Here is a 22,333-nt window from a genome sequence, read left to right on the forward strand (position 1 = left end):
GGTGGAAACTCCTGTATGCGGAGCTGCTCACGAAGTTCGTTTGCGCCGTTATGGACGACGAAACGTATGTGAAATGAAAGATGGCAGACATCTTCAGGATCTTGAATGAACTAAATTCTACTAAAAGAATATCTGGTTTGCCTGGAAAAACGGAAGCTAGAATTTTTTTTCTTAACATTGATTGAAAAAATCGATCAAACTACATGCGTTTTTCTTCGACCAAATTTTGATCGTGATACCCTTTATAAGATCGAGTATGCTGCTGCTGATTTTATATAATGGTGTGAAAAGACGGAATTCTGGTGATTAGGTATGGAAGAAATTGAACATGGGATCGGATATTTCGGATATAAAGCTAAATTTTACTGCGCAGGGGGACTATAATTTTCACACCAATATTTATTTGATCGTTTTTCAGTTTGCTGTTCTTGATATCCATTCTTTTCTATTCTTCCAATTGCCACTGGTGCACTGATTTCCGTTACTCTTGGTTTTAAGTGACGCTAGTATCGATCTGGATCAATAATTGATTAATTTCCTATTAGGTATATAATAAGAGCATTCTTCCATTTTTTTTTGTTTTTTTTATAATCGATTAAAACTCGTTTCATTTACACTTGCAAAAATTGAAACTATTTAACAATAATTGATTTTTATTTCTTCATTTACTTGAGTGTTTTATGCTGCTGTTCGTGTTTTGCTTTGATTTTGTATGTTGTGAGTTTTACACTGTTCGAATGAGTAACCCTACGAAGAAATTCGAAGAAACCCTAGCTGGAAAATTTGCACTAATAAAAACTAATAAATATTACGCGCGACGCATGTTGGTTACACTGTAAAACTAAGTACCAATGGTTAGTTGTTTTTACAAGGAGATCTTTTGCCCCATCACTAGGGATGAAAGTGATAGTGGTGTGTGGATAGCCGAGCGAAGAGGGTTTCTCTCCTGGATAAAGAATTTCGCAGGAGGGCGATTAAGTGAAAACGTTTATCCGGAAAACTCTGTGTGACCCTCTCGTATACAAATTTGCGCCATCTCGCGAGGATGGTCGCTTTGATTGCAGTATTTACTTTTGTTTTTAGAATTATGTTTCTTTTGATATTCGTTTCTTGGGTGCTCCAAACCGCGCTTGTTTTTCCATTGACAATAACTATCTGTCTAGGCTATATTCTTCTTTTACTGTCTGACATGTAGATATGACTGATGAAATGTGTTTCGTTTCTGTTTGCTGTTAGATATGTATTATTATTACTATTTTTTACGTAATTCGTTGATTTCTTTTTTCTTTCGTAAAATATTTTAACTACTAAGCATCTTGCGCTTCAATTATTAAATAACTGCGTGTGTTTTTTTTTGTCTTATTATACAAACTTTACAAATTTACAGCACATCGACTGTGAGTTCTTGTTTCTCTTATTGCACATAAAAACCAAACTAAGGTGAGTATAATAAATAGGTACTGAACTCAGGAGGGTGGTCGAGTAAACTATTAACAAACAACGAACAATGTTTTTTCCTGCGTTTGCGGGCTTTTTCCCTTATTTGGACGTTGTGGTGGAGACTGCCAGTGGACTCGGTGTGTATCCCTGGGATCCACAAGCAGTCATCGAGTACGGACTAAAACCGCTGCTACCACTCATCAGTCCGTTGATTCCTGTGGGGTTGCGAAAGAAAAACAAAGTGGAGAGATATTTTAGAACTGATCTAGATTCGGTTTTGGTGCGAATAGCGACTACTAACAGTAAAGGAACGTTTTTAAACCGCTGTCGCTACAGACGATGAGGAAGTGTGCCAAAACTGATGCGTACCAGTGGCGGAGTAGCCGTGGGATGGAACGAGTTGCGAGTGCCATAGATTCGGCGATGAAGTAACTGGAGTAGAGGGATGATACAACGAGGCACATTTTAGAACCATTGCGTATTGGTAGTGGTTATCAAGGGGGTCAACATTAACAGTTCACAACAACTAGGGGCGCGCACAAATCGACGGTCACATGCAGTACTAACGACAGCGTGTTCATCGATTGTTGGGTCCAAATAAATTGGGCGGGAAGGAAGTTGAATTTTGTTACATCGTTCTGTAGCGGCTGGTGTTTTTTTTATTTCTTCAAATATTTCACTACAATCCAATCTTTAGTGTTAGTATTGCATGTGTTAATCGATCGGAAAGACATCAAGTTAGTGGAGTATGTGAGACTTACTCGAAGAGGAATTGAAGACACTGGCGGGTGAGGAGGTTAGGCCGCTCATGTTGGACGTGGTTGCGTAACCGTTACTGCTTCCATACGAACCGCCTCCGGACGAGTGTGGGGTCGAGGCACTGCTGCAGTAGCCTCCCCGTGGACTCACACTGCTGCTTTGGGCGCGGGTGTACTCATCGGCTGAAAAGAAAATAATAGGTATATTGTTATTTTTACATTAGAGCTTAGAAAGAGGTACCCCGAATATGTGATTAGCGTTAGCATTAAAAAAAAGATAAAAATAAAAGATTTTGTATGGCTTTATCTTCACACGCACTGGCGAAACTACCCATGCAGCATCTAAAGGGTGTGTCACATCAAATTGCATCACGGAAAAAACGCTGTAGAAATTCGTCCAGTAGACCGATCCTTTTGAAAATTTTTGACAGTAAAATAAAAACTATTAAACAACTTTTGGCATTTTCTTTTTATTCATACTTCGAGCCCAAGCCCGTATGCTCGCTTCTCCTCTTTACCCCGTCCATAAGGTTCTGTACAACGTCAGGTTGTAGTTTTTTATGAACAGAAATCCATTTTCTCTTGAAGTCCGCCTCCGATTGACAACTTTTGGGTTCTTCCGGAGGGCCTGCTTCATAATCGCCCAATATTTCTCTATTGGGCGAAGCTCCGGCGCGTTGGGCGGGTTGATTTCCTTTGGCACGAAGGTGACCCCGTTGGCTTCGTACCACTCCAACACGTCCTTTGAATACTGGCACGAAGCGAGATCCGGCCAGAAGATGGTCGGGCCCTCGTGCTGCTTCAATAGTGGTAGTAAGCGCTTCTTTAGGCACTCCTTAAGGTAAACCTGCCCGTTTACCGTGCCGGTCATCACGAAGGGGGCGCTCCGCTTTCCGCAAGAGCCGATCGCTTGCCACACCATGTACTTTTTGGCAAACTTGGATAGTTTCTGCTTGCGAATCTCCTCCGGAACGCTGCATTTGTCCTCTGCGGAGAAGAACAACAGGCCCGGCAGCTGACGAAAGTCCGCTTTGACGTAGGTTTCGTCGTCCATTACCAGGCAATGCGGCTTCGTCAGCATTTCGGTGTACAGCTTCCGGGCTCGCGTCTTCCCCACCATGTTTTGCCTTTCGTCGCGGTTAGGAGCCTTCTGAACCTTGTATGTACGCAGGCCCTCCCGCTGATTGGTCCGCTGGACGAATGAACTTGACAAATTCAGCTTATTGGCGACATCCCGGACCGAACTTCTCGGATCACGTCTAAACTGCTTAACTACGCGCTTGTGATCTTTTTCACTGACGGAGCATCCATTTTTGCCGTTCTTCACCTTCCGGTCGATGGTTAGGTTCTCGAAGTATCGTTTTAGTACTCTGCTGACCGTGGATTGGACGATTCCCAGCATCTTACTGATGTCCCGATGTGACAACTCCGGATTCTCGAAATGAGTGCGCAGGATTAATTCACGACGCTCTTTTTCGTTCGACGACATTTTTCCAAATTTACGAAAAATTGACAGTGAAGCATGGCCAACGTGATCTATACACTCTTATCTGATTATAAGCGAAAGCTGAAGATATAATTCCTAAAAATTAAATTTCTACAGCGTTTTTTCCGTGATGCAATTTGATGTGACACACCCTTTATCATAGTAACCCATGAGTCAGCAGAAAAAATTTGACAGCTCTATCAGACGAACTCTAACCGTTATGGCGAAAACAGTGAAGCTACTCCGTTCAGAAGTGTGCGCGTTCAAAGAACGGTACCCCGTCGCGTCGTTGCCCGTTCCGGCATCTACAACATCTTGGCACTATTCGACAACAATCAGACCATCGAAAAAAATCCTAGTTCCGGACGGCCGACGACTCTGACCGCAAGAAGCTCCAAAGGATGCTGAAGAGGAAGATCGAGGGAAAAGTGGCTACATCGTGGCGCTTGGCCGGGAGGTCAGTGCGACCGGCCAAACAGCAAAAAAGTACCTGACGAACATGGAGATATATGTCAGGAAGCAGAAGTCCCGTTCACTGGTCTCGGAGCTGCAGGCAATGACGCAGCGGCAGCGGCTGAATAAGATGTTCAAGTCGATTTTCCCGGCGAATCGCGACGTGGCGGTGGTGACGGACGACTAGACCTATATCACCCGACTAGACCTATATCACGACTGGCAGGGCACTTCGTATTTTACTTCCCCCACGAAGGAAGTGAGGTCCGTGAGTTTATTTCACACACTAAGTTCCCTAAGAAGGTGCTGCTCTGGCTGACAATTAGCGAGAAGGGGATGTCAAGCCGCTCTTCTTTAGCTCCGGATTGGCCATGAACTGGGAGATATATAGCACGAAGTGATTATCGGAAGTTGCTTCGTTCAACGCCAGATCTGGCGTCGACCCACTACTCGAAGCAATCGTTAGAGGAGATGGAGCGGCTGAATATCGATGTGGTAAGTCGGTGAACCCGCCCAACGTCTCCAAGCTGCGTCCCATCAATAATTTCTGGACAAACTTGAAGCGTAAGATCTACTCCAACAGTTTTGTCGCGAGAACTGAGAAGGAATTGATAAATAAAACTAAGAAAGAACTCAAAAACAAAAACTATACGCACGTTTCCATCCACCATGGCGAATATTCCGGTTAACTGCCGGAAGATTAGACAGATAGTGACCCTTCATCTTCAATCTTCCTCAAGATTGCCGGAACCCTCGCCAACATGGTCTGGACCAGCTTGAGGTTCATTTTTTGGCACATCTGATGATACGGGATTTGAGTTGTGGAGCTGTGGTCGCGATTGGCCACGACTGGGGTACGTTAGGAGGTTCATCTTCTTTAGGTACAGACCAATCCAGAGTGGCCTTCTGTAATGTCAGAAAAAACTTCATCGGACAGGAGTTAATCCATATCGTCTAACGCATGAAGAAAAAAAAACAGCTTTTGAATGTAACTTTGCCTTTGAGATACTTCAAGAATCGGCGAATATTTTTCTACAAAATGAAGCACCATGAAGATGAAACTGACATAATGGCCGGGACGACAAATTTCGTGCGAAACTGAAAGCGGAAACAGAACAAACGACGTGACGTGTTATACACGGTCACGGCGTGTGTACCATAACGAATGATTGAACTTTATGATCACACATACAAATCGATCGTATCTTAGTCTCGACGAAAGTCTTTCAAACAATGCGAAGTTGTTCAATTGAACATTATATTTCAGATTTGGAAATGTTTGCCGAGGATCGCAAATTGAAGTGTATCCAATAAAGTTTTTGTGGCAATTTTTGCCAATCGTTGTCATCTTCAAAACGAATTTCATTGTGCAATATTCCCTTGCACAATTCCCTCTTTTAATGACCGAATTCCCCACCGGTTGAAAATCACTGCTCTAGACTCATTCCAATATTGTTTTTGTTTTTCATTCTGGTTCAACCTGAATCGGATATCAGCTTTGAGTCTGCTTGTTTACTCCAAAACGTCTGAACGAACGTTTGTTTACTTTTTTGTCAGCTGGGTTAAGTTTAGGTTCGCACAAATTGAACCTGAATAATGAACAAAAACGGTATAAAATGCTTATTATGCGTTCTGCTTTAATCATTTTCTGACTAACTTTGGCAAAAATTCTGTAAAATATGAGAAGTTGTTCCAATGATTAGGTGTGATCATGAAGTTCAATAATTTTCTGTGGAGTTAGAGTGTAAATATCCTGGAATATCTTAACATTGGCAAGCCGCAAAAGCTTACAGCTTACTATTTTGTCTCGATGTTGTACGGGAAAGGGTTAATGTAACGTGTTTTGAACGGTGACCAAAATTCTTCATGCACAACTCGGATTTTCAACAGCATCGAAGTCGTAATAATACTTCGATGCTGTTGAAAATCCGAGTTATTTCTAAGCTAAGCTAAGTTTCTCCAAATTTTGTGGCTTATTAACATAGCAACGGTTCTTCACGTACCCCCAGAGGAAGTAATCGACGACGAGAAATGTTGAATTTCTTACCATGAGAGGACAAAGTTTCATTAAGGTTTCGGTTGTTCGAGTAATACGATTTGACTAAAAATACACGTTCTTGTAAATTGTACATCTTGACACTAAAAGCCATCCGATCAGACTGAACGAATAGCCGAATATTATCGTCCCGAAGTGGGGAATGCAGTGTTACCATCCGACGGAGCGAAATTTTTTTTATTAGGAGCTATTCGATTTTTTGCGTTAGCGTTTAATCTGAAAGACCCTGTAGAAGACTTGGGTGTGCCGCGTTGTATGTTTGTTTCGGATCACAATGCTTCTCGGTCCAGTAACTTCGCTTACATGCATTTTTCGATGGCGTACATCTGCTGTAGCCCTCTTTAACCGAAGTAATTGCATATTTAATTTGTTTAATTTGGCACAAATCACAACCTCTTCATTGTAAACAACATATTTTTTTGTTGTAATATGTATTATTGACCAATATTTATGTTTAAAAATCACAATTTCAAACATGTATATCAGCTACATATGGTCGGTGTTAAGTCAGACTGGACCATGTGAATTTTTTATTATTTCGAGAAAAACGTGTTTGAAGTTTGGCGCTATAGGAGGTTTTCATTGAGCGTTCACAACAATTTCGATAAGTTGTTCCTGCTGTATGCGTGATTTTGCAAATCTGATAAATGTGGAAAGTAGCTTACAAAATCTTTAACCTAATGAAATCAATAACTCGAAATTTTAAATTTTGCGACTTGGTCCGTTCTGACTTAACACCGACCATATAAAAAAAACTATTTGTATTGAAAAAAGGGACAAAAAGTGCCCAGTTCGAAAATCGATACGTTCTCGACAAGTTTCCATCGAAAGTCCCGTAGATTGTTTTTTTTTGGCATTTTGACATGCTTTGGTGCAAGCGGCTTGAGCTGGTGCATTTGTACTCGTGATCGCATCTGATTCAGATGAAAAATGGAGAATGCAGTGATTTCGAAAGCATTCCGCTAAGTCGTATAAAGGAAGGAGGTACAGTATCAGCAAGGAAGTGGTTGGGAAAATTTTTCTGAAACTAAAAACGTTCGGATCAGTGACAGAAGCAAGAAGTGAAAAACGAATGCAAGAGCTGACACCAAGATTATGCGCGAAGTCAAGAAAAACTCGGAGATAATTTTCCGCAGCTTCCAGGGGATCTTTAATCCAAAGTTTGCTGGTGAGCATACACGGAGAAGGAAATGTGATGATCTGGGGGTGTTTTTCGTTCAGTGGAGCGGGGTGAATCCTTGTGAAAGACGACAGGATAACAACGATAGATTCCTGAGGGAAAATCTAGGGGTTAGGGTGATTCAGACGCGCCTTGAAGAGAAGTTCGCATTTCAGCAGGACAGTGACCCAATGCAAACTGCCAAAAAGACCAAAACTTTCTTCCGGGCTTGTCGAATCAAACCGCTGGAGTGACCCCCACAAAGCCTGGACCTCAACCCGGGCGATGCTTGATTCCAGAGTTGACAAAACTAGTGTTACCAATAAAAATAACACTTTTGTAGCCCTGGAGTGCGCCGGGAAAGAGCTGTTTCCACAGCATCTAAAGAACCTGGCGGAGAACATGCCGAAGCGACTGCAACAGGTCCCAAAGGCCATAAGAGGACACATTAATTTGTTAGAATGCTTTTCTTTTACTTTAATCTATCTTTTCGGGAACCGAAATGAAGTGCGTTCTTGTTTTTTCGTACAAATCAATTTTGTTTTTCTTTGAGGAAGATTCTTTTTTTAGTATTCCGTTAGTGGAACTTTAAAAGAATATAAAAAGAAGGTATCCAAAAAGACTACAGTGTGTTTACTTTAATTTAAAAAAAAAGTAAATGAGAGAAATGTTATTTTACTGGAAGTAATTTAAAAGTAATTGAAAAAATCGGATAATCATTTTGAGAAACGAAAACTGAATTGATCGAAGCAATAAATATAAAAGCGTTCGGATTTCTCCAAGAAAGTCCAGTGTTTATATAACGATTCCAGTTATATCTACAGAATGCTTGTATTTTATTGAGTGATCTCAAAATTGTTAATTACCTTCTGCCCACTGTCCGGCGCCGTCCTGAACGCTCACCGCCAGCTGTCCACTGTAGGAGTTGAATCCGGAGGAACCGTTCGGTGAGCGGGGCATCGAGTAGAGAGCCTCGGTGAGATCTGCCGCCCGCTTGAGGATGATTTCTTTTGGAAGATTTTCAGGATCGCCGGGATGTCGGGGGATTAATTTCTGTAACCGTTGGAAACCGTAGTCGATGGTAGGTTCACTCAGAGCTGCAAACACACACACGAAAAACAAGTCGTTCGTTAAATTCAAACCCAAAATCTGGAGCTTGGGGTGATGAAACTCACAAACATAGACGAATCGACCGGGTGAACCCTTACAGAACTGTTTGCTCTTGTAGGATAACGTTACATCCACTACGCCCGGTATGTGGCGCGGCGTTTGCACTCGGATGGCGTGCGATGTTATCAACTGTCAATTAGGAGAAGAGACCCGGCGTTAGTATCTTAGCCTGATTGCTGGGAAAGGTTTCATCGCAGGCTTACCTCACTCCACACCAGCATCGTGCCGAAAACCACCTGTAGTCCATCGAAGAAGTTATCGCCAACGATGATTACCTGCGCTCCTCCCGTCGTCCATCCTTCGCTCGGTGATATCGCCTTGATACAGGGGGTTGCCATTGGTAGCGGTGGATAGATGCCTGCATGTGTAGTATCGGTAGCGGAGCAGAGAAAAAAGGAACAAGGATTTATTCACTCTCCTCTTGCGGTGGATTTTTCTTCTTCTCGTGGTTGACATAATCCGATTATAGGAATCATAGCTACAGCCAGCAGACACATGGAGCGCACCACACTCAATTTGTGTGACTATTAGCGGGGACTTAATTTATGTTGCGGAAACTCCGGAAGCAATCGTCGTGAGCCTTAAAGCCACTTCTGTAGCCGAGCGAAGCGCAAGTGGTGACTGGAAGCGACACTCGGGAAAGGGACGCTAGCAATTTAAATTAAAAATTCAACCACGTGTTGATAGCTAACCATCGTACCTGACCGGAGAACTAGCCGGACATTGGTGGCTAGAACTTCATGCATACATTCAGCACAATAGTACTTCACACTTGGGATGAAAATTTAATTGAGCTCACGCGGACACGCTTCGTGTGACCGAATTGTGGCCGCTTTGAGCGAAGGAGAAAAAAGAACGCTGGTGCTGATCTAGATAACTTTGGCAATAGACAGACGTTTTCAGTGGCGGGCGTTTATCATTTTTAAGTGGAATTGGACAATTGTTTGAAAGAGTCGGTCATAAATTCAACCACGCTTCGCCAGGTTCACGAGTTAGATCATTGGAAATTATGCACTTTTGATTTACCCTCGCCGCATTACCAATGCTCGGTTTGCAAGCGCAACGAGAATAGATAGAAAGTGCGCGCAATTTGAATCATTTTTAATGATCCCGCTTCCGTTCTCGACATGTCTGCTGGGAATTCCCCCAGTACGAACGACGATAGCTTTACTGATTTGCTTTCGCATGTCGCTTCCGAGCGGAAAAGTTCCACTGCCACGCTTCTTTAGCTTCCGTGGTGTTGTTAGCTTTTCCCCCGCCCGGAAGCGACTTTCGTTGCTGGGCCAATCGAACTCAAAATTTTATACCAATCAGAAACTAAAAAGTTAACGGAAAACAAACGAACACACACACACTAACAAACGCGCTAGAATACTTGTGTTGTTTTTTTGGGTGTTGGAAAAGAATTTTGAAACCGACCGTCGTACGTACTGTCCGGTGCCAGCGGATGGCCCGTAATTGCCAACGGAGAACTTCCCGTACCTTCGGGATCGAGTCGTTTCGCCCGCCGGCCGTGCTTGCTGTTGTTGTGCACGAACATATTGTCCGAGATCGCCAGGAGCGGCCCATCCACCGCAACTTGGGTCGCTATCACTACCTGCAATATATGGGGAAGGAAAAATGGGGTTTCGATCGGGGGAGGTGCGGGTACGGGGAAGAGAAACGAGAAAGAGAAGAAATATAATTAATTGAATCGACGAATGGATTAAAAAAGTTTGGGGCAAGGGGAGAAAAAAGGCAACAACGAAGCAACCGCCCAAACGACCAGAGAAAAAGATGGAGAACGTTTAAAGTCTACAAACAGACCGGGTGCCACAGTCTTTGCGGCGTGCGGAGGAAGGGAGGCAGAAACAAGCTTTTAATTTATGGTCTACATGTAAAACCGCGCCAACCGTAAGCGAAGAAAAGGTAGACGACATACAGTCATTCGCAAAATTGAGCGTACACACCAGGTTGGTTAATATTTTTTTTAGTTTTTCGGGGTTTTGAACCCCGAAATCAAGAAAGACTTATATTCATCATCGAATCGATCCTTTTAACTCCCATATAGTGAAAAGAAAAAACAGGTCATATTTTCACTTTATGTCCAAAAAGCAAGGAAAAAACGTTTAATTCAGATGAGGCAAAAGCGTACAGTTCAAGTTTTTTTCAAAATGAAATTGAAATCAGATCAGAAATATTAACAAATGACAAAAATCAAATAATTAAGTATGTCACGGTCGCCATTGTGCATTGTCCAAATATCGAAGCATCAGAGAATCGCCCCGAAGCACACATGTGTGGCTTGCCTGCAGGACGGGCAATTAACTACTGAATCCTGTGTTCGGCATTACTCGATCGTGTTTTAGCGGATGCTGAAGAAGCCGAAACGATGGCACACCGTGCGTCATCTGTTAGTGGTGCTGTGGAGGATGTGTTGCAGAATGCACGATTCGGTACTGGCGTAAGCCAGTGGGATATTCTATTCAAGGGGCCCCATTGATTCTCGATTCGGCGAGATTTCTGTTCACTGTGGACGGAATACTTTCCCAGATCTCCACCGTCATTAGTTCCGCTTTGTTCCACGGATTTTTATTCTTCAGACGGTTGCTCAATAGAGTTCAAGTCCGGTGATAGTGGAGGTGTTTTGTGTTGATTGGGGATATTATAGAGCAACCACTCTCGTACGACGAAAGCAGTGTACTTCGGGTCATTATCCTGTTGAAAGTAGTAATCTCGAAGGAGATCCAATTTCTGCACGAAAGACTGCAGGTTACGTTTCAGGATGTTCGAGTAAGCCATTTTGTATGTGAATAACCCGGCTCCGTGAGGTCTCTATTTGAGCTGATCGTTGGTTTGGGTTACCGCAACTGGTCAACTTTTTATTGTCTGTGACACGTGTCTTTTCATCATGTGACCAATCGCTAAATCGCACTGGAACCATTCTGTTCTTCCATCGAGGTATAATTTCGAGAGTCGAACCACGACTCTACTCTAACTCGAGTCTGACAATCAAGAACAGGGTTGCCACATATACAGAATATTCTGTATTTTACAGATTTTTCGCCAAATTTCAGATACAGAACTGTATATACAGAATTACAGATTTTCAGCAAAGATTTTTTTAAACTCAATTTTAAAAATTGGATTTATCGCAGTGCATACATAGATGCCTTTATTTATAAAAATGTTGAACGCAACGCAACGAGATGGCTTTCGTTGGAGGCAGTTATTAAGCGAAATCTAGAGTGATTTGAAGAGCTTCAACAATTTTTTCCGTTCCAAGTTAAGTATGACCATCATCAATCCGTCAATCGTATATTGACTCATTTAAACGATCCTATGACTAAACCGATTATGCTGTTTCTAAACTTAGTTCTACCGCTCACCAACAACGTCAATTGCATTTTTCAATCAGAAAGTTCTTCATTTTACTGACTTTATAATGAGACAAGAATGTTATTGTTGATCATGTTGGGTAACTTATGTTTGGAGCTACGGTCAACAATTGATGTAAAAGATTTTAAAGACTTTCTGGAGAAGCCTGAGGATGTTTACATTGGTATCGATGCAAAAAAAGCTAAGGAAGGATTAGATGCTAGGCAGCTGACCTTCAAATCGATTTGTCGTGACTTCTATATTGAACTCGTGAAACAGATTTCAAAGCGATTTCACCGATCTGGTTATCAAAACAGCAGCCATGATAAAATCTTTTATGATTTACTTCGTTGTATTGATACGACTTTTACAACCCATATATAAGAAAAATAAATTCAGAATGAAAATGAACCATTATTTTCATTTTCTCCCTCAATTTTTCGACACAGATTTTTTTATGTAGATTTTTCGCTAAAAATGCAAATATACATATGTTTCACAACATTTTACAGAATTAAATGTGGCAACCTAGCGCGATCGTCTCGATCCGCTTCCAATTATACTTAGCGCGATCGTCTCGATTTGCTTCAATCAAACCAAACGCGATCGTCTCGATCCCCTTTCAATCAAACCTCGAGCGGTCGTTTCGATCCGCTTCCAATTGAACCTAACGCGGTCGTCTCGATCCGCTCCATCAAACCAAACGCGGTCGTCTCGATCCGCTTCCAATTAAACCCAGCGCGGCCATCTCGATCCGCTTCCAATCAAACCTAGCTCGGTCGTCTTGATCCGTTCCCAATCAAACCTAGTGCGGTCGTCTCGTTCCGCTTCCCAATTAAACCTAGTGCGGTCGTCTCGATCCGCTTTAATCAAAGCCAGCGCACTCGTCACGAGCCACTTCCTTTTCTATTAAACGCGGTAATTTCACATCCTTTCACTAGTCCAATATTGTAAAAAAGTGACTTCAACATACAAACCAAAAGGTCAACAAAGAGGGTCATTTGCGTCCGGCCATTTCTCCTGCAATGATCAAACGATCACAATTACTAAGCTCGAAACACGGGCACGGGGATTTTTAACGGGCAACACCACCTCTCAGATTGTTTCTGTATGCTTCTCTCCGGACGGTGTCTGCGTTGACAGGTCTTCCGATGGCGCCGGCTATTTCGGTAGACAATTTCGGAATGCTTGTTTTAGGGTTATTTCGCAGTGTTCGTCCTACCCGTTCATCATCAGGAGACTGGACCCGTTTGCATCCTCTACCTGGGAGATTGTTCATGGTTCCTTCGTTTTTCCACTTGTTAACGATTTTCTGCACTGCAGAGTGAGTTCTTCTTACAGCAGGTTCTATGTCCCGCGATGACCTTCCTCGACAACACATGCTTATGGTCATTGTACGCGTAACAACATCCTTTCCTTGTTTCTCATTTGTCATTTTGATCAAAACTTTTCCAAACATCAACAAAAAACGAAAACGAACAATGCCCAAGCAGTGGATAGGTGTTGATATAACACACTATTAAAGAAGTACGCTAATTTGCAATACTTATAAGGTTAAATTGTTTGGAGAAATTGAAGGTTTACGCTCAATTTTGCAAAGATTTTGTCCAAGTTTTAGGATTAAATAATTAGCTAATAAATATTCGCGGATTTTTCTTGTGCGTATCGATAGTTAAATGTGTGAGTAATTAATATGCATCGAAAGAAGAAATTTCTTAACACATTTTGTATTATTCTCAAGAAGCATGTGTACGCTCAATTTTGCGATTAACTGTACACCTACAGACACATAACCCCTCCCGAGAAGACTCCTCTCGTGGAGCAAAGATGGAGGAATTTATTGCCATCGTCGTTATTAGTCGGTTTGAATTGTTGGCACGAGTGTGAAGTAGGCGGCGACGTCACGATGTTATTTTTCCACATCAGCTAAATTTAACACACCGACTAAACTGCCAAACGGGTGGCTTCGATCTATTTCCGGGTCGATCCGTAGGTAGATACGCTTGGGAAAATTTATTATCTTTTCTATCTAAAACAGTTAACTGTGCATTTTCCAACTCTACTTCTCTTTATTCGTCTTTTTTAATTTATGTCGTTTGTCGTCGTCGGTTATTCGTTGTTGCCTTGATGTGTTCGCTTTTCACGAATGGGTGAAGCAGTTGAGAAAAAATGAAGGAAGGGGTCTGAGTGAGCGGATTCAACAAATTACCACCCAATCCGAGTGGGAGTAGTTCATTTTATTTCTGAATGGGGGGTGGTGGTTAATACTCACTTGAAATCGTCGCATGTCACGTGGATTGCCGGCATTCTTCAAGCAGTTTTGGTTACACTTGAGGAAAAATTTAAGGAAAAATCTGAAACGAGACGAGAATGAAGAAAGGTAAACAAAACGGATAGAGAGCACTACACAGAGTGTGTTTAAACTTTACGAGTCGGTTGGGCACGGTAATCACATAAGCGAGATGCTGCGGGCCGCCCTCTCGGGGGTATTGTAAAAAATGTCATCGCATTCACTACTACTATTTGTGACAGTTCCAGCTTTGATTCCGTTGGAGTGTCGTCGAGTGAAGGAAAGGGTAGTGGTTGCGTTGTTGATTTTGGGTAATTTCATAACGAAGCAGCAGCGCAACCCATGCGGTGAGATCAAAGTAGGTTCGGCTCGAGCGTATGTTATTGCACCCACTGGGTTTTGACGATTAAGTGGTAAACAGAATGGATTGGTTGTGATTATCGAATAACTAACTTGTCGTGCTCAACAGAATATATTTTACTAGATTATTATAGTGCTAAACTACACAAAGATACGCTGTTAATGGTGAAACTTTTCTGGAGGTTGAATTAAAAATAGTTTTATAGCCCCGTTGAGATTGTGGTCGAAGGGCAATCGCGTAGTACGTTAACTTCGTTAGAAGACTCAACCGGTGCTTATTTTAAAGTGTCGGAATAAAACTTCAAATTGCACCCAATTAACCTGCGAAGAAGCTTCAGCAGAGGCGATTACAGTAAACTGAGCTAGAGAACAAATGAACTTACGAAAATGGATTTTACGGAAGAAAAACGGAAAGAATGAGACTAGTAAAATATTGTCAATGCTTAAACAGGGAAAACTATTGAAAAAATGTACTTAAGGAGTGTATCGAACAATAATCCCAAACATATGATACGATATTACTCACAAACGGGTGCATATTTCCTGGACATGTATTTACAGCATATTTTGTTTACTTGTCAAAAACATAACAGCAGTTCCCTTGAATACGTTTGCAAAGTTGTTTTCAAGATGCCGCGAATCGAATTGGAGATTAAAAAAAAAGGTTTACACATTTGGTGAACCGAGAAGGGTGTAACATACAATCAAAACGCGAAAAGGACCAATATTTTCCCGGGGAGTGCGAAACAAATAATTGAGAAGTTTGGTAATGAGTGTTTCCTGGAGGATCTACCAAGAAGTGGATGTAAACTTGGTTCTAGTGACCCAGGACTGGACCAGAATGCCGTGAATTATGATGGTAAACATTAATCTGCATCTATTCGTGATTCGGACATTAAATTGATTACCAGCGTCGGAATGATCCAGTGGATTAAGAAGAGACATGATTCGAAAACCTACAAGAAGCAGAAAATACCACAACAAACTCTGGAACAGCAACATCGTGCTAAAACGAGGGATCGAATGCATAATGAGCGTATTCTGGATACCGTAGCTCAACCTAACTTTGCGCGCCTCCAAACTCTGCGCAATTACGTGTTTTATAGACTAAATACACGAATTGACTATTGGTTGTGCGTATTATTTCTGTTAAATAGTTAGATTGTTCTTTTGTCATTCTTGTTACCCCATAATTCACAGAAAAAAATGGAGTTGCACAGAAAAAAAAATTAAAAATAAATCTGACATCACTGGAAATGTTTGTTCTTGTTAGCATCGACGCTAAGACGTAACGAATTCTTTCTTCTCCACAATTCAACGAAAACAGTATTGCGGATCAAGGATTTATTTGAAATCAGTAAGTTTTGAGTGTTTTGAATCTGAATGTGATTTATTTGAAGTGTATAAAATGAATAAACTCTCTTAACACACAATTGAGCTCTTAATGTTTTGTTTATATTCCTTACTCTGCGCAGGATGAATCAAGAATGACTCCAGGAAAGTAGAAATATGCTTTAAGAATCAAAAAGAATCGTCCAGAGGGTAGCCAAGACATCCGTATCCGTATTCCGATTGATACAAAACGTTTGAAGACATCTGTAGCATATTTTCTATGAACCATTGAAAGGAAGAACCCTATTTAAGAGGGTGTTCCTGGATACAAGTGGCCGAACTTTAGTTGATTTGGAAACATTCCTCAAAGCAGCTCAACTAAAACTTTCTGAATTCGACTTGGCCCGGTTCTGTAAGCGATACAAATCTGTTTTATAAACAGCAACAGATAAAACATAAAGCAACATCAAATCAGGACAATTCCGAAGCGTTCTATGGATTAACCTCATCATTCTATTACCTTATCAGATCAACGTAATCGTATTGAATCGACATTCAGTAATGCACCGTGTCAAGAGAAATCAACTCCAGTGAAACACATTCGACAATCGACACTACTTAAAAAAGTCTGTGAAGGGCTGATGTCAAAGGGCTGATGTCAAAGGGCTTTTCCGAAGCATTCCTTGCCAGCTTAAAAACCAAGCAGAGTTAAAACTCGTCCACCGGCACCCATTGTGACCACTAGTGGAAGCGTTTTAAAAGAAACTAGCTGACCCGGCGAACTTCGTCCCGCCCAAAATTATTGTTTTGATATGAATTCTTTAGAACAAATTTCTAAACTTTTTCTCATAACGTTGTTCTATGGGCAGAATACAACAAATACAACAAACGACTCAAATCGGACCATTTGGCCTACCATTTTTATTTATATAGATATAGAAGATAGAAGATATAGGAGTGTGCTATTTCACCTGAAAATCCATTTCCACCTTCAAACATAGATCAATTTCAATAGCGCAAACATCGAATGGGCCGACAGCGCTTATCATGATGTAATTTTAAAACATATGGGAAATCAATTTTCCGAATTTTCCGACCTTCCTTCAGAGTTTTCCGGAAATTTTCCGAATTTTCTCTCCATAACATTGATCTAAGGGCAGAAACCAACACATTAAAATAAAGATGGCTCAAATCGGACGATTCCTTCTTCGGGTTTCGCACTTTGCAACACATTTGGCCTTACATTTTTATTTATATAGATTTTACAACGATTTAGTACTTGAGATAATCATGTGAATCATGTGTAACGACAATCGTTACCACACTCTATCCAAGAATACTGATGTTCTTTTGTCCTTCCTGCCATAACAAACATATGTGTCAATAATTCGGTGCATCAGAACCGTAACACCGCGATAACAGCAATTTAAGTGTTTTTTGCTTTCAAGTCGCGACTTATTGTATTCCTCCGTTTTGCGCGGGGTAATCTAATCTGACCGCAAATTTTGCGACAGATGAGCTCTCGAGGTCTTCCCGCATCCCACACATCCACTTACCCAGACAACATAACATCGGCACTCATCTGTCAACGAAACCCGATACCTGGCGCTTCGGCGTAAGCCTAAAATATGGTATCGAAAAAAAACATGAAACCGCCAGGAACTGCGCTCCGCTCTAGTTCGGAGCCAATGCAACAAACTAAACACAAGTGATAAACTAATTATTCTCCCTATTCATAACAAGTATATCCCGTAATTATCCGCGCCCTCGGTGGGTGGTGGCGCGCCGGCTGCCGTTATTATTGCAGATCCTTACAGGTTTCGAAAACAGACTCTCAAGTACCATCGAGTAAACACACAAACATTCACCCCGGCACGCAGACAGCGCTCGGCCGAGATACCCGGTCGAATGCAGGATAATAGAATTTGTTTACCCTTCATCCCTTCGCCCACCACTCTCCATGCGAAGCTGCTGCTTGTTGTGCAACCTAGCGAAACTCTCTGTTGCATATGTGGTTAGGATTTAGTTTCAGTTTCGTTGGTTTTTTTCTTCCTTCTCCGCTCTCCCCCGAACAAGGCAGGGAAGGACGAAAATCCAACAGATGTTTGCCTCCGGCCAAATCACATATTAAATAGACACTCAGCGGGTAGCCGCCACTGTGCTTCAGAGACCGAAGGTTCCGCCTGGAAGCTGCACCAGCAAGTCGTGCAGAGCACGGCGAACGCGGATGCGGGAGGAAAACGACCAGAAGTTATTAATAAATAAAACAGTATAAAAATAATAAAATATTTACAAAGGAGTCGTAATTGAGTTGATATGTATAATAGCTCTTCAAAGTGGCAGGTTGGTGGCAATGCTGGAGTTTTTGGCCGAAGCAGGAGGGGTTCAACGAGCGAATATCACTATCCTGTCGCTGCTTTCGCCGGTTCAACCGGCTGACAAACTGCTATAGACAGGGAGTTTTGCAAGCGAGAAGGGAACACGCTGCTATCAATCATTAGCACCACCGGTTAGAGGAGGGTTGAACCAAAAAAAGTGGGCTTTCTGTTTATGCTTGGGTGTAATCAGGTTCCACTTGTTCGCCTTGTGCTATCAGAGAGCCAGTGCTTAGTATTGAACGGTAAAAAATCTGTCACGATTCTGTTGGATGATTTCTTTCAGTCGACAGATGTAAACCCAAAGGGGTCATCGAAATTGATGCACTACATCAACTTGCGATCCAAAGATAAATTTAGTGACCCTGTTCTCCAGTACGATCTTCCTGCGTCCGATTCTATCTCCATAATCAGAAGACGTTTACAAATTTAGCCTCTCTCATGACCGTCCTTATTGACCCAGTGAACGAATCGCCATCGAAAGCCGCAGTTGACAAATTTTGCCCAAATTTTACTCTACATGGCTTGTCTCTTATTTCTTAGCAGTCTCTTATCTCTGTGTAGAAGTAAACGAATGAATTTTTAAGCCATCTGTTGGTCGATATCTGAAGCATACACTAATAATCAATCTCCACGCAAACTGTCAAAGTCTCTCTTCGATATGTAGTTTGTGGTGGAAAAATGGCCTTCAAGAAAAAATCGAATTTTATCATTGCATTTGCAAGGAGAGAGATCTCGCCGATTTTGGAGACATGAAGAAATATGCCGATTTTTGATCCAACGTAACCTGTGGATATGGAAGAAGTCAGGCACTATCCAAATCAGCAAAAAGTGTGGCCGTTCTCGCAGTGTTCGAACTCCGAAATTGGTGCCTTCAGGAATGTACTGAAGGAATAAGCAATGAATTGTTTACTTAACTATGGTGTTCATTTTTGAAGTATTAACAGTTTGTTACACTGCCGCCACTAGATGCCAAGACATATTAAACACTAGATGCAAAGACATATTAAACACTAGATGCCAAGACATAACACTAGATTTCAAGACATATTAAACGTGCAACAACACTTGCAGAATTTAAGGGAAGCTGTATTTCACTCGTGAAAGCTGTATTTTTTTTTATTTCATGACGGAAATTTTACCTGATGAAGTTTTCTACGAACGGATAATTTATGTGAACAGCTTTTTCCAGTCTTTTTTATTTTTTTTACATTTTTTTTCCTCTAATTTGTATTTATGGTGATGGTGGACTATGTACGTTTTTATTTTGTTGTTTTCTATTGTATTAGTTAAAATACAAATGAAAGTAGTTTACAAAAGTTTGAGCGTCGCGCCTGATAAAGATATAAATAATAAGATAAGAATTTAAAACTTTTGTTAGGGCCGGTCTAAAATTTTTTCGTAAAGGTTTTCGTAAAAATTTTTTTTTGACTTCTCTGGATGAGGATATTGGACTTGTGTCTTGGTGAACCATTTGGTTCCAATAGAACTAGAAAGCAAGCAAGTGCTTCCGTGTCCGAGTGGTTAGCGTCCAACATTATCATGCTGAGGGTTCGGATTCGACTCCCGTTCTGGCCGGGGGATTTTTCGTCAAAGAAATTTCGTCCGACTTGCACTGTGGTCACGCGTATAGAGTTTGCCACTCCAGAATACATTCAAGGCGTGTTTTCCGGCATAGAAATCTCAACAAAGTACTACTAATAAAAATGACGCAAGTAATACCTACGTTGAGAAGGCCAAAGTTCCACTGGGAACGTTAGTGCTATCGAAGAAGACAAGAAGAAAGCATTCTTGTGAGTTATGAATCACCGATTTTCAAAATCATGTTATATTTGTTCAAAATTTACAAATTTTTTCATTGTGCCGTGATTTGAAATCCGGACATTTTTTTAATCATAATTTTCATTCCGGACACATTTTGTCAGCAGCATTTCTTTGAGAGAAATTAGTTATTGAATTTGTAGAGTTTATTATTTCATTGTTATTCTCTTATGATCCTTAATCAACGAACAAAAGTTATGAAATTGTTTTTATGATTTATTTATATATTGGCATATGGCATATACACATGGCATATTATCGTCTTCGTATACAACTAGCCGCTTGACTAAGTTATTAGCAACGTTCTAGGAAAATTCCAGGTGTTTTTTCATTAGGTTATTGATTCACCTTGCTAGGATGATGGGTTTTGATGGTCTCTGAGATTTTCGACGACTTTTTCTAACTTTTCCACGCCACGGTAATTCTTCTTTCTTCGGTGAAAAGAACGCTGCTGCATCTTTTTTGTGAATGAGTAGCGTTCCTTCATTCGATTTTCCAGTGTATTCGTTAGTATACCGTAGAGTTTTGCGGTTTTCCGGATCGAAAATCTTTGCTTCATACTTTCTAGGGTTTGTAACATACTCTTATGAAACACCTCCAATAAGAATTTCATTGTTACCTCTTGATCCGCGCGGAATAAAAATCATCTTCTGAATGTTTTTTTTTTTTATTTCGGACATGGGTTTCTGAAACACAAATATTTGTTTTGATTTTTTACATTTTTTTGTCAACAGTACTTTGCTTGACACTACACTAACTTGCTCAATATTAACTATCACTCACATTACTTCTACATGCAAAAGATGTTATGGTTTTGGTATGATACTGAATACTCCGAATTAAACAGCCGGTCGAATTCGAAAGCATTACGGCATTTGGGGTTCAGACCGTTCAAAAGACGATCGATAAGATGACAATCGATTCTGAATTAATGTAATCGATGAGAGAACAATCGATTCGAGAATCGATAAACGTGGAGGCGATCTGGCGTAGTGGTAACATCCATACCTCACACGCAAAGATCACGAGTTCAATTCTCACTCCCGACTTTCTTCCAAAAATGGAAGAAAAAGTGACGAACCAACCGAAATGTGTTGAAAGTCACTATAATAGAGAGAAAAAAGAAGAATCGATAAAAGAGCAATCGATTTTGGAATCGATAAGATGACAATAGATTCTTAATACAGAATAGATCGATATGATGACAATCGATGTGCACCCGTGGCCGAGTGGTTAGCGTCTCACATTATCATGCCGGGTGTTCGGGTTCGATTCCCGTTCTGGCCGGAGGATTTTTCGTCAAAGAAATTTCCTCCGACTTGCACTGTGGTCACGCGTATTCTAGAGCTTGCCCCTCGGAATACATTGAAGGCGTGTTATTTGGCTTAAGAAATCTCAACTAAGTATTAATGAATGACGCTAGTTAATGCATATGTTGAGACGGCAAAAGTTCCACAGGGAACGTTAACGCCATTCAAGAAGAAGATGACAATCGATTTGAGGATCGATAAGATGGCAGTCGATTTGGGAATTGATGAGATGACAATCGATTCTGAATTAATGAGATGGATAAGATGACAATCGATTTGAGAATCGATAAGCTGACAATCGATCCTGAATTAATGTGATCGATAAAAGAACAATCGATTTGGGAATCGATAAAAGAGTGGTCGATTTTTGTATCGATAAGATGACAATCGATACTGTATTAAATAGATCTATATGATGACAATCGATTTGAGAATCGATAAGATGGTAATCGATTTAGAAATCGATGAGAGAACAATCGATTTGGGAATCGATAATATGATAATCGATCCTGTATTAAACAGAACGATAAGATGACAATCGATTTGAGAATCGATAAGATAGCAATCGATTTGAGAAACGATGAGATGACAATCGATTTGGAAATCGATACGATAACAATCGATCCAGAATTGATGTGATCGATAAGAGAATAATCGATTTGGGAATCGATAAAAGAGCAGTCGATTTTGGTATCGATACGATGACAATCGATACTGTATTAAATAGATCTATATGATGACAATCGATTTGAGAATCGATAAGATGGTAATCGATGAGAGAACAAATGATTCGGGAATCGATAAGATGACAATCGATCCTGTATTAAAGAGTTATCAACACTAATAGTGATCTTCGCAGAGTGAATGAAGAAGTTTTTCGTGAAAGAAACCCAAATGCCGTTTATAGATGATTTTTAGCGTGAGAAATAAATAATCAAGAGAGAGACATCAATGATCCGTTTCTTC

General features: G+C 41.0%; 1 protein-coding gene across 6 annotated transcripts in view; it reads right to left on the bottom strand.

The window, feature by feature from the left end:
• Nucleotides 1–397: 397 nt before the first annotated feature.
• LOC129767180 (transcription factor collier) overlaps nucleotides 398–22,333 on the bottom strand; it is a 124,168-nt gene continuing 102,232 nt past the window's right edge. For 2 of the 6 annotated variants that reach the window (XM_055767806.1, XM_055767803.1), the window contains 8 exons: nucleotides 14,152–14,233; nucleotides 9,942–10,122; nucleotides 8,726–8,880; nucleotides 8,528–8,651; nucleotides 8,219–8,449; nucleotides 2,202–2,381; nucleotides 1,742–1,872; nucleotides 398–1,655 (listed from right to left, as the gene is read on the bottom strand). In XM_055767806.1, coding sequence (XP_055623781.1) covers nucleotides 1,757–1,872; nucleotides 2,202–2,381; nucleotides 8,219–8,449; nucleotides 8,528–8,651; nucleotides 8,726–8,880; nucleotides 9,942–10,122; nucleotides 14,152–14,233 — 1,069 coding nt within the window. In that variant the 3' untranslated portion in view covers nucleotides 398–1,655; nucleotides 1,742–1,756. The remainder of the gene's footprint in view (nucleotides 1,656–1,741; nucleotides 1,873–2,201; nucleotides 2,382–8,218; nucleotides 8,450–8,527; nucleotides 8,652–8,725; nucleotides 8,881–9,941; nucleotides 10,123–14,151; nucleotides 14,234–22,333) is intronic. The other 4 variants (XM_055767809.1, XM_055767807.1, XM_055767808.1 and 1 more) reach the window with 4 other exon arrangements.

Source organism: Toxorhynchites rutilus, chromosome 2 (assembly GCF_029784135.1).
Source record: "Toxorhynchites rutilus septentrionalis strain SRP chromosome 2, ASM2978413v1, whole genome shotgun sequence".
In the NCBI taxonomy this organism is placed as follows: domain Eukaryota; kingdom Metazoa; phylum Arthropoda; class Insecta; order Diptera; family Culicidae; genus Toxorhynchites; species Toxorhynchites rutilus.